We start from the raw sequence: 13,615 nt of genomic DNA on the forward strand, positions 1-13,615 counted from the left end.
TTAAAACACTTCTATAAAAGAAATAGAATTAAGCCAAATTAATAAACAGTTTCAACTCAACTCAATTATTTGGAAATAATTACAGTTTCACTTTACTCATGGCAAACAAAAATTCTACTTAATTCTTAGAACATTTTTTTTTGAAATGCTGTTTCACCAAATGTGTTTTGATACAAAACACAGTAACATCTAAAAAAATCTTCAGCTTGACCACTAATCAAAGAGTGAGACAGATCCTCAGCTGGTGTAAACTCTTGAAACTCCATTGATTTCAACTGCTGACTTCAATGGCATTAAACCAATTTTCACTAGCTGGGGATGTGTCCCAATATATTTCACATACACATACACATCCAAATGCTCCAGTGGTTCTCAAACTTTTCTGTTGGTGACCTCTTTCACACAGCAAGCCCCTGAGTGCAACCCCTCCTTATAAATTAAAAACACTTGATATATATATATTTAACGCTATTATAAATGCTGGAGTTGAAGCAGGGTTTGGGGGTGGGGGCGGACAGCTTGTGACGCACACATAATAACCACGCAGGCCCCTAAGGGATCATGATCCCCAGTTTTAGAACCCCTGTCCTATATGCAGAAACCATTTAGATGCAGTCCCAACAAACTGTATCATCATAATAGATTTTTTTAAATATAATTTTTCTGACATCATTAATTCATCTTATTCAAATATATATTTTGTTTTACACATGATTACATATTAGGTGTCAGATTACAATACTATTGCTTGCATTGAATAGCATTTTATTTCACAAGTAGGCCTTCATGTGACTTCAGTGAGGCTATTTGTAGAGTTAGATACTTTTCACCGTAAGTAAGAGCGTCAAAACATGACCCTATATATGCTGAGTTATATCTAACCACAATACAGGACTTGAACTTACAACCCTATCACCACATAAAATATTTATTGTTGAGTGTTATTTCACTGAAGATATTAGTACAGCACTAGTATTAACCACTGCATACTCTAGTAATGGTTTGCAGAATCCAATCCATACCATACATGATGTTTTATAACTACTTTAGATTTCTCAGAGCACAAATGTTCAAGGTCCTTACTCTGGTATGAAAGAAAAGGGTAAAAACATTCTTAAAGATAAAGCTGACAGAGCTTTACATTTATCCTCTGCAATGATTTGTTCTAAACCTGGCATCTGCTGGTTAAAGAATAAGTAAATAAATAAAATGCATCTTAATGCATAGAATTTTTAATACCAAAGGTCTAGGGGACTATTCTCAACTTGTTTCATGAGACTTTATTGTTAACATGAGCTGCACAGCTAGTTCACCTATCACTGCACTGACAATTAACAGTATAAGAGTCATATATCTTCTTTGGATTCTTAAGTAGAAAGTATTTCTTACAATTTTATTTTTTCATAACTCAGTGGAAAATGATGGCAAACCAAACAGATTGCACAACTTGCACTGCCAATATCACAAGAAATGTTTTGTTTTTTAGGAATAAGAGGGAAGGAGGGACAAAAATCCACGTTTCATTGTAGACCTGACTTTCTATCAGTGAAAAATACAGAAATTTTAAGAAGAAAACATTACCTTAATATCAAAAGCTCCTAGGTGGCCCACTTGGTTGTAAAGTTCTAATTGATCCTTGATGGGAGATACCCACAATATCAGCTGACTTAACTGTTGTTCAAACTGGATGAAATTATTTAGCAGATGCTCAATTTCCTTTTCTTTCTCCGGTAGATCTTTGGATACCTAAAAAATACCAGAAATTTGATTTGAAAGAGAAAAAAAATAAGCTACATGTAGCAACATAGAGTGCACTTTTATACTGTTAAGAGAGCATAAATCATATGCACACACTGGGAAGTGGGGAGAGTTAAAGAAATAAATGAACATATTAAAGGACAGTACTAAACAGTTGCATATATTTACCACAACACTTCCCCTGGAAAATAAGTGATGTCACATTTCTCATGTTTTTATTTATTCAGATGTACACTTACTCCTGTGTGCCACATAAAGGAAGGTTGTTTTCTCAGGAGGTTAAATTGTTTCAGTATAAAACTTTTTAATTTGAATATAATATTTTAATAATGAATATACAAATCTGAAAGGGGCTGGCAGTTCATTTAAGTTCAGATAAACATTCAAATGTCCAAATGCTAACTCAGCCTCTCAAATCTGGACATCTCATGAGAACATGTTTTCTTAGAAGATGCTTAGTTCTGCTTGTTTCCAGTCAGGTTGGAACATGGAAGTACAGATAAAAAAGTACACACAAAAATAGAAAAATAATAAGGGGAATATACACACACACACACACACACACACACACACACACACACACACACCCCTGTGCCTCCAGTTTGAGTTCTACTTGTTCAGTTTTTAGGCAAAGCCTCAGGCAGATTCATATTTATCCACAGCGATTCTCAATAGCATCAGAAAGTAAGAGCTACTAGATCAGGGGAGGGCAAACTAAGGTCCCGCACGTTCCCATTGGCAGGAAAAGGGGAACCACAGCCAATGGGAGCTTGGGGAGAGGTACCCACAGGAGAGGGCAGCGCGCAGAGCCCTCTGCCCTTCCCTCCCCCAGGGGCCGCAGGGACGTGGTGCTGGCTGCTTCCGGAATCAGCACAAGACCAGGGCAAGCAGGGAGCCCACCTTAAGCCTGTTGTGTACCTCTGCCAGCTCAGAGTCACTCCAGGTAAGTGAACCCCCTGCTGCACCTCACAAGCCTCCTACACCCAAAGCCCCCGGCCTGTGCCCCTGCTGCACTCCCTGCACCCCAACCCTCTGCCCTGAGCTCCCTGATGCACCCCACAACCCTCCTGCACCCAAAGCCCCCAGCCTGCACGCCTGCTGCACTCCCTGCACCCTGACCCTCTGCCTTGAGTCCCCTGCTGCACCCCACAAGCCTCCTGCACCCAAAGCCCCTGCCCTGAGCCCCTGCCTCACTCCGCACACTCCCTGCACCCCAACCCCCTGCCCTGAGCTCCCTCATACACTCTGCACCCCTCTTGCATCCCAACCCCTTGCCCTGAGCCCCTTCCTGCACACCACACCCCCCCACACACCTTGCACTCCCTCCTGCATCCCAATCCCCTGCCCCAGCCCTACATTCATGGCCCTGCATGCAATTTCCCCACCCAGATGTGGCCCTCGGACCAAAACGTTTGCCCACCCATGTATTAGATGGTATAGCACTAGTCCGCAACACAGAAGTGCTTGAAATTAAGACAAGAATAAGATGGAAATAAAAATAGTAAAGAAAAAAATCACACAGTTTTCTTCTTTCCAGCATCCTTTAAACCAATGCGGTGCTCACGTTGTATTAAAAAGGGTGGCAATTAATTATTCAACTTGGACAAAAAAAGTGGGTCTGCACTGCAGATTAAGAAAATCAGTTTCCCTGTGGCCCATGTTTCTAAGATCAGGCTTTTACTAAAATGGCTCTTTTAAAAGTAGCAAAATGAGGGAAGCATCTGATAAACACAATATTCCCTTTGGAATATTAATGTAATATTAATATATTAATGGAAGCACTACTATGCTATTGACTGACTACAAAAATATTACTGATGCATACTACCTACTAATCTTTCATCTCCGTTATTTACATAACACAATAAATCTAAAACCATTGGAGACCAGAATGCAATGAAAGTTTCTATGAAAAACACAGCTGAGATAAAGGGAGGAAAATATGAATCTCATGACAAACAACTTTCACTTTGTTTTTCCAAATAATATTCAATTTGAAAATATAAATTAGACTAAATCAAAGGAATAACACTGTTATATATAGTTTATTTTAGAACACCAACAGGTTTTTGTCATTCATATAGTTCCCCAATATGTTAAATGATTTTCACTGTTACTATTTTTCCTTAATACTCTAACACAGTGATTGACAACCTGTGGCACAATCAGCGGCCCAGGTAAATGTACAGGTAGTATATATATTGTGTGGGTGTGGCTCAAATAACACAGAGCACTGCATATATGGCCCACAGTGGTAAATAGGCTGAGAACCACTGCTCCAATATCTAATAAAATCTGACCAATAAATCGAATCCCTTTTTGTTTTCTCTTAATCTTGTTACGTATAATAAAATCACTTCACTCATAGTACAGCATATCTCCCCCGAGGTGAAGGAAAACAATTAAAAATGCATCCTTTTCCCTTACGTGTTAATTCAATATCTATGCAGACATTGGCTTAATTTCAGAGAAGATTAGCTTCATCTTTCTTACAACATTTGAATGTTAATCTGTAATGTTTAGAAACTTTACTATTAACATAAACAAGTTCAACAGAGATATTATTCTTGAAAGTAAACAGGTGATGATACCAGACACGTCTGTGTTCTTGGGGAACCAGGGTGCAGTATCCAGCCTGACTCATGAAAGACTCCCTCCACTTCCCCCAGCCTCTGCTTAAACCAAAACCCATCAGAGGAAAAAAAACAACAACTTGCAGAGAGCAGTGAAGGGTGTTGGGAGAGACACCTAAATCTTATCACCCTTGTCAGGAGGGGTTAAGACATCTCCATTAGCATACAGAATGGAGAGCAGAGACAACTCCCCTAGCCTCATCTGCATGAAAGATGGAACAGGAAGACATCTCAATTTACATACAGAATGGAGAACAGAGAACCACACTGAATTCTGGGACCAGAAAAAGCAGGGAAGCACTGCATCATGGGAATCTCTGCTCCAGATGCTAATGAACCTATGTCTGCACACGCCCAGCTCAGCAATTATCAGACCAATTCTAGTAATGAATCCTTAATTGATATCCAAATCGTGAAGCAGCCTAGCTGCATTGTGAGCTCCCTGGAAGAAAACACCACCCATAGCCAAGAGTGATCAGCTCCTATTGTCTAACCTAAAAAAAACCTTGAATCATCAGCTTACCTATAAACAAATCTAGTGTTCTCCCTTCAACCATTGTAATTTGTCTATAAAAATCCCCACTCACCCTCCAGTCAGTGTTCTGATGCTTAGATCCAAACTCTGCATCAGTTCCACTGGGACTCCATATTCTCCTGACTGATCGTGCTGAGGGCTCTGCCTGTCTCTTGCCCTCAGGTCCCTCAACTACCAGCATCATCTGGGAACCTCAACCAGTTCAAACTTCAGGGAGCGGTGAGATCCCCTTCTCTCTCTCTCTCTCTCTCTCTCTCTCCATTTTTCCTTTCTACCTTAGGTATTAACCTTTAATAATGTATGTTATGTTGGTTTAGCCCTCCTTGTGTGTAGTTATCACTATGATTCAATAAATAACTTGTATGGTTAAGCTGGTTGCTTCTCTCTCTCTGGCTGAACTTTACTCTTTGGTGTTTTTAGCTTCCCCCATTCACTCTGCAGCAACGCTTCTTTTACCTAAGCTAAAGATCCCTGCAGCACCCAGAACACTGTGGGGTTTGCTCATCAAGTAGGTTACTGCCAGTACAATTGTGTTATGAAGGTGGGGATAGGAACGTGCTAAATCTGGGACGCTTAAGGGTAACAACTTGAAAGTGCTGCTTGACCCAGTCCATGGAGCCCAGGGGCATATAAGGAGAGTCAGCCTGAAAGTGCTGCTTCATCCAGCCCAGTGAGTCCAGGGACATATAAGGGGTCAGCTTGACAGTGCTGATTGACCCGGTCCGCTCAGACTTGCTCTGTTACTGTATGTGTGGGTGGGTGTGTGTTCATCCGGTTTTGGGGCTGGAGGAACCCAGCCCTAGGGAACCTAGGTCCTGCAGGATAGCTCCATTGGGAGGGGATTTGCAGACGGGAGAAGTAGAGCTCCATATGAAAACACAAGTGACACAAGCAGTACATTGATAAAATTACAGAATCCCCTTCCCCAGAAAAGTAACCCGAATAAATGAGCATACCCCAAAGTAATGGGCAAATCTGGTAACAGTGATCAGAGGCAGCAGTCTACTATATAAATCTGAGTCTACTCCTGAAAGATTTAAACAAACTAATTTCAAATCTACATTTATCAGGGGTGCTAAGGCAAGTGTGTTAATAAGAAGAAAAGAAACATTAATATGATGTAAAAGCAGCAAAGAGTCCTGTGGCACCTTATAGATGTGTATGAGCTTTCGTGGGTGAATACTCATGCTCAAGCTCATGCTCCAATACATCTGTTAGTCTATAAGGTGCCACAGGACCCTTTGCTGCGTTTACAGATCCAGTCTAACACAGCTACCCCTCTGATAATTAATATGATGGTTTTCTTTTTCCAACAAGAAGAGCATAGTTAGCTATATTCATAGATATATTCAGCTTCTAACATCAACATGTACAAATAATGCGTAAACTAAAACGATTAGGTTTTACGGTCCATGCACATTATTCACACTGAAAATATCATTTACACAAAAACGTTGACTTAATATAAACAGGCTCTCAACCTTTCCAGACTACTGTAATCCTTTCAAGAGTCTGATTTGTCTTGTATACCCTCAAGTTTCACCTCACTTAAAAGCTTACAAAATCAGACATAAAAATAGAAGTGTCACATCACACTATTAATGAAAAATTGCTTACTTTCTCATTTTTACCATGTAATAATAAAATAAATAAATTGGAATACAAATATTAAACTTATATTTCAGTGTATAATACACAGAGCAGTATAAACAAGTAATTGTCTATGAAATTGTAGTTTGTACTGACTTCACTAGTACTTTTTATGTAGCCTGTAGTAAAACGAGGCAACTATTTAGATGAGTCGATGTACCCCCTGGAAGACCTCTGAGTATAGGTTTGCCAACTTTCTGTTTGCAGAAAACCAAACCTCCTTACCCTGCCTCCTGCTCCATCATTTCTCCAAATCCCTGCCACTCCTCGTTCCATCCTCCCTTCCTCCGTATAGTTGCACCTCAGAAATAGTTCCAAAAGTTCACGGTCTGCCTTCTAAACAGAATAATCCCTGGTGTTTTTGTTTTTTTCCTGCAGCCCCCACAATCTATTGATTAGCATTTTGTTCAGATTGTAAATGGGTGTCCACTATTAACAATACAGTACTCAGTTTGCACATGGCCAGAGAGGGAGCATCTCTCTCCCCTCCCATCTCCCACTGCATGACAGGAATATGTGAATAACCTTCTGATGACCTACTTTAACTCACAGACCTAGTGAACATAATTTTTAGTACTTAAATACATAACTCACAAATTTTCCATATATACATCTCAAAAAGATTATGATGACGATCATGACTCAGGTTTTCATTAAAGATGACATTCTTTGGTGGACTAATATGTAGATACCAGACCCAGGGGATTCCTGTAACCCTCACATATCCCTGTGAACTCTGCCAGCTGACATCAGGAAGTCCTGAGGGTCATACTCTGTTCATAAAAGAGTTGACTCCTGCGCTAAATACTGTAGCACTGGCACGGGATTATCTTTGTAAGAAGAAAAAATACATTTGTTAAATGGTTAATATTTTGAAAAAAATCATAAGGTTCCATGTCAACTAATTTATCATGCAAAAAAAAATTCATATCTATAATATGAGTTAACTTCTTAGATGAGGTCTTGAAAAACATCCAACATTATTCTATAGATTCCTAACCCAAGGGCATGAGACTTATTACGCAACATAAAGAAACAAAGATAAGGACTCCAGTAATAGTTATCTTAAAAGTACCTGAGATTAGCAGATTTTGACAGTATGTCAATAAATGAAACCCCTGTAAGATCCAAGGAGGGTATTCTATGCTACCATATGGGAAACCCAAATTCTCTCTCTGTTGGGAGAAGTCTCAGGCAAGACTATTATGAAATGAAAGCAATAGAAAAGGTTGGGACCTGTTCAATACATTGTTTTTACCATAGCTAGTTGACACCAATCAAGAAAATGTCTGGTCAGCTTGAGGAAATTAGAAGCACTTCTACCAGCCAAGGGAGCAATGGGAGAAAACAAGCAAACTAGTTTTAAGATAGAGTTTGATAAATTTATTAAGGGAATTATATGATGAGGTTGTCTAAGATAGCAGGGGACTGGATTCAATGACATAGGAGGTGCCTTCTAATCCTATTCCAATATCAGTAGGCTGCTAAAAACCAACTGTATTACTCCCTATGAATATGTATTACTATCCCAGAACATTGGTTTGGCTGGCAACAAATCAACAGAACATAGAAAGATACACCTTTGTCTGCCTCCAAAGAAAAGTGAACCTGGCAGAAAAGTGGATTAAAGAAAGAGACTCTGACTTTAACATCAAAGAATCTTTGCAGTTTTGCTGCGTGTGTCAAAATATTAATTTTAAAACTTTAGATACTGAAATTTAGTACTTCAGTTGAAGAGTTAGGTTAGACTGATTGGCATCTTAAGTAATAGAATAATTGAAAAGATTTAAGCTCTAAATTGGCAAGCAGTAGATGATGCTAATTTTATATAAACTGACCCAGGTTTTCACAAGATGTTCATTATTGTTATAATCTTAAAATGCATACCATTTTGAAGTAATTTAATTTTACATCACTGAATATTCATATTTTTACTGTCTGCATTAAGATAAATTAAAAAAAAACCCACCAGAAAAGTAATTAAGATCTTTGGAAATATCAGAATGTTCTGAGAAGTTTGAATAAAATAACCTCAGCTCAAAAATTTGAATGTTTATAAGAATATTTTCATATCACCCCCCTTATAGAACTAAGAAGTAAGCCCAAGGGCTGTTTCCAAACTTAGGTGTTAGAAGATCTTTTATCCCTCATAAGGAACTTAACTATCACTACAACAGGTCCTTCCCCGTCCTTTTTCATTTAACGTAAAACTACTGACACTATTGTGCATTGAAACTTTTCCTATGTTTTTTTTTTGTTGGCTGATTGTTCAGCTCAGAGATATTCCTCTATACATTGCATACGGAGATGGAAGCAATGTGGAATGCAAAATCAGTGCTGTAGTGCAAGGCAGAAAAGGTAGTGTCAAAGTGGAGCAGAAATCACTGCAGTTGCAATCTAGGCAGTTAGGCTGGAGTGATACCGGAAGGCAAAAACAAGTAAAAAGGTGCAGCAGGTCCATAAGAAAACAGTTTAACCTAGGATTAAAAACACTAACTGTAACTGTAGTTATTGCATGGCATTATTAAAGCATAAAGTACAGTTATGTGCACTAAGTATGTATTTCACACCTTAACATGTTTGGCTTTCTTTTAAGTTTAACCTTAATTCAGAATTTCCTGCGTGTGTAGTGCTCATTTTGCCCTCAAAGTACTGGTGCACTTACTGATCTTTTAGTATAATTCAAATGTTGGTAATGAGAAAGTAGAATGATTCACCTGGCTCTAAAAAACCTCCCTCACTGGGGTGTTTCCCCATTAGTAACCAAATATTATATCTTACTTCAAATATGACTGTTATTAATATTACTGTAAAAGTTTTCACAAATTCATTATAAATGTGAATGAGGGGGGCAAAATAGTTCTAATTAAATGTGGATTCTTAAAAAGTACATTAGATACATCAACTGACATGAATTTTTACTGCACATTCCTTTATCTTAATTATGAACAGAGAGAAAACAGGTTCTAACTAAAACTATCCCTTGACATAGTGTGACATAGTCCACTGTCTCACAGAGAGGTTTGGCCACAGAAAGTATTAGATTTAATTTAAAAAAAAGACTAAAAATCTATCTTATGAAGAAAAGGCTGTTTTGGATTACTTACAGTACAGTAGCTGCACCTTGCAACAAAATACTAAGAATTCTAGGCGCAGAAGTCATACCAACATTTCTTTGTTGTTGTTGTTGGATTTTTGTTTTAAGTATCCTAAATTTTCACATAACCATGCAGGGTTCACGAAACATTAAGAATCTTAATGGGATAAGAGAGAGAGAGAAAATGTATGTCTAGTAAAAGCTTTATTGACCTATCTGACAATTAAGCAGTCAATGCACGTGGCTTCCCAGAAGATGACGCAAAGCTGCAATATCTAATAATAGTGCAAAACAGAGACAGGCCACAACTTTATTAATTCAATAATGGGGTGGAGCACTATCTGCCCCTTACCTCTGACATTGCAGATATTTAATTAGGTCCAATTTGAAGTTACAGAGAGCACATCATATAACCAATGAGTTGGGACAGATCCTTGTAAGTCTAACCCCTAGGACTCAGCTCAGTTCTGAGTGTGCTCATTCTCTCCACCTCCCACAATGGGGGCAGAAGGTAGTAAGGCAGACATTGGTCTGACAAGTTTAGGTCTCCCCTTCTCCTTACAAGTACTCTACCCATGTCATGGTTTCTTTTACCTCTGGGAGCTGATCCTTTAGCTTTTTGCTTGCAGTAGACACTGACCAAAAGTTGTGACAGACATAACTGTAACTTCCTAACAGTGAAATTCCTGCATCCTTTTAACCTAAGCACTGCAATTCTCCGAGGAAGCTGAAAAACCCTCTAGACTCCTACAAGTTTTGGGTCAATGGTAAAAAATTCCTGAACTATAGGGAGGAAGGGCAGGGCACTAATCATGATGAAATGTCCCCCAGATGACTGGGAGGGCTTTACACTGAGTGGACACATAAGAGAAACTCAAATCCCCTTGCTCTCACCTGGCTGGCCAATAGGATACAGAGAAACCCCTCGCCCTTTCCCAGGCATACAGTGATGTCTATTTTGAGGCAGGAGAAGGAGCTCAGCTCCAGTATGTCTGGGCACAGGGTCTCCCTGTGACAGATCCTACATACTACTATAATAATTGTTGTACAAACTATACCTTGTGAGGTATCATTTGAAAATTCATAATTTGATAGTCAATATTGTCCTGATAAAATATGTGTGGCAACACAAAATGTGGAGTTATAAAATTTCTCTGTATGATGCTGTTAATACATGTTCCAGATTACAGCCCCTACCCAAAGCAGAAGTTCGCAAACAGGGAAAAGAATGTGTGCTCTGCTTAATTTGCATTTAAGCAGTAAACAGTGTCGTCAAGCAGGAAGAAGAGACAAAGGAAGTTCAAATAGTTGATAAAAACAGCAGGGGATATTCTTCCACATAGACTCTTTGTCTCCTGAATCTTAGCTGGAAATGTTTTTTTCATGAGGGGGGACTGAAACTATTAAAAGGAGGGACAAATACCCCAAGTGACTCCCTCTCTCTTCCTCTGCCCATCACATTCATGGCACCTGAAGTGACAAAGAAAGCCTTTGCTGGATTCTGAGAGAAGTTTATTCAGTAAGACTGCTGAAGGCATGTTGGGAAAATTTGTTTGATTCTGATATAGTTTGGCTGGTAAGAGCCAAGGTCTGGCTGGCCGGCTGCAGCACACAGAGACATAGCTGGGAGTCACTTGCATGCTGGTAGCTGTTTGTGAGCAGTCCAGACTGGAGGCTACAGCAGCAAAGCATTGTAAACGGCAGGCCAGGTTAGAGGGCAGGTGTGACATAGCTACTCATTGGTCTGGATTGTACCCCAGTATGTCATAATGGTACCAACACTGTCAGCTACCTCCTGAGTGTACTGAGATTCCAACCATACTGAAACTCGTTTCTCTGAAAACATTGGGGTCATCCCTCAGCTTCTCACAAGTACACTTGGCAACTACTAAAACCTTTCCCTCCCACAGGACAGCTATATAGTCTTTGGCTAGCTGGTTAGAAGGCATGGGTGACACAGCTACTCATTAGTATGGATTATACCCTGGTATGTCAAATTCCTCTCTCCATTTGAGAAGTTGGGTGTCCTCCTGCTGGCCCAAGCAAATTACTCCCACCCTACTAAAACAGGGCACTGTGCCATATGATGATACAATTTATCACATCTTCCATGGTGATAAGGTGTGATATGTCATTGGTATCGGAAAGCATGATTTAATATAACCCCACCCATCAAATGTCTGAAACACACACAGACACTTTTACTCTACATGCAGAATTAGTACAGAGCAGTTCAGTAGTTATGTTCATACTGTCTCCCTTGTTGACAGTTGGTAATACCTTCCCAACCAATATGTATCAAGGATTCAATTATGGTCTCATTGACATTAATGACAAAGTTCCAAATAACACAGATGAGAGCAGGATTGATCCCCTGAATCAGAAACAAGTGTTCAATTTGAACTTTGCTTCATTTCTAACTATGTGGACATAGTAAACTATCCCTCTGGGGTAGTCATTTTCTGAGGGTGAATAGTCAGGCATTTTGTTATTTTACATCTATGAATCAGAGAAATTCTGTAGAATTAGTTTCAGCAGAGTGACAAGGCACTAGCTTACTAATCAGTGATATGCTAAACTTTCCCTCAAAAAAAAAAAAAAGCAAACACAACCAACAAATGAACAAAATAACTTTTTCTGGCTCTGAGGAGACACAAAAAATTGTTTTTGTCAAAGGAATTTGTGTACATGTGACCAAGGACAGCATTTGGACATCAGATACAGGGGATTCAATTTAAAACAATAAATAATACACAAAATACTTTACAATAAAATACATATACTGGTGTCATTACTACCAGCTTTGGCAATCAGCTGACACAGGCATTTAGTATTTTGTCAATTAAAAAGTACTAGACATACTTATATTCCCTCTGTGTAGATTTATACAAGTCAATCAAAAACAGAACTTTTAAAAATTTTGTTCAATTTTTATATTGCTTCAGACTAATGCCTCTGGTTCCCTCTGGCAGCTTTCTACTGAACTAGTTTAAATACTTACAGGAGAATTCCTCTTGCATATGCCCCCTAATTCCTGGTGTCATGTACTTCTTCCACACGGTTGGTTGCAGGGCTTCTACTAGCAAGTCAGACTCTTAGATATGTACTAGCTATTGAATTTTTTTTATAGAGAGATACTAGAGATGTGTTTTACCTGAGATCCTTTAACGAATATCCAGGAATACTGTGGCAAGAAAAAAAGCAGTAAATGCTCAGAATATCCATAAATCCCAGTAATCCTCAATTGCTGGACAACCTCTGGGAGCTATGGTTAGTGGGTGCCTGCCAGATTTTTGTTTCCCTTCTCCTACTGAGGACTAAAGCAGTTTATAGCTTGGCTACTCCACAGAATCTGCGTCTTGAGATTGAAATAAAAAATAAATGAAAAACAAACCACTTTTCTTTTAAAATGGTCACATTTCAGAACATATTTCTGCATATGAAGATATATAGTTTGCACTACTAATTATAAAAAAAAGTATTGTTTTCACTTAATGTATATGGATAATTCTGTTACTTATCTACTCTACATAAAAAAGGCTCTCCCTTTTAAGGAAACAGTTATTATACAGAGATTTTTTACAAGCAAGAAGCCCCGTTCTCTAGCTAGCTATCTGAATAGCTCTTTGTAGGCTAACCATTATGTCTCAGTATCAGAGCGGAACATATAATTGGATCCTAAATGCAGCAATTCTGACAAACTTGATGGAGTGCAAGTTTGAATAAAAAGAATGTAATATTCTTGATAGGTATGCTTATTCCAAAACAATCGCTGAGCTTCAGCAAGCATATGAAGTTTATTGAGACATTATAGATAAAACAACATAGTGCAGCATGCTAGTTTTATTTTACTGTTTAAACATTGAAGCACAGATGGAAGTTTGAATGTTTTGAGACAGTTAATCTTCTGAGGTATTGGCTGTGTGATAGGTAGTATCTAAT

General features: G+C 38.8%; 1 protein-coding gene across 10 annotated transcripts in view; it reads right to left on the reverse strand.

The window, feature by feature from the left end:
- The window catches only part of DMD (dystrophin), a 1,715,077-nt gene that overhangs the window by 635,873 nt on the left and 1,065,589 nt on the right, over window positions 1-13,615 (reverse strand). For all 10 annotated transcript variants that reach the window (XM_030575515.1, XM_030575505.1, XM_030575489.1 and 7 more), the window contains one exon: window positions 1,582-1,746. In XM_030575515.1, the coding sequence (XP_030431375.1) occupies window positions 1,582-1,746 (165 nt within the window). The remainder of the gene's footprint in view (window positions 1-1,581; window positions 1,747-13,615) is intronic.

This window comes from Gopherus evgoodei, chromosome 1 (genome assembly GCF_007399415.2).
Source record: "Gopherus evgoodei ecotype Sinaloan lineage chromosome 1, rGopEvg1_v1.p, whole genome shotgun sequence".
NCBI lineage: Eukaryota > Metazoa > Chordata > Testudines > Testudinidae > Gopherus > Gopherus evgoodei.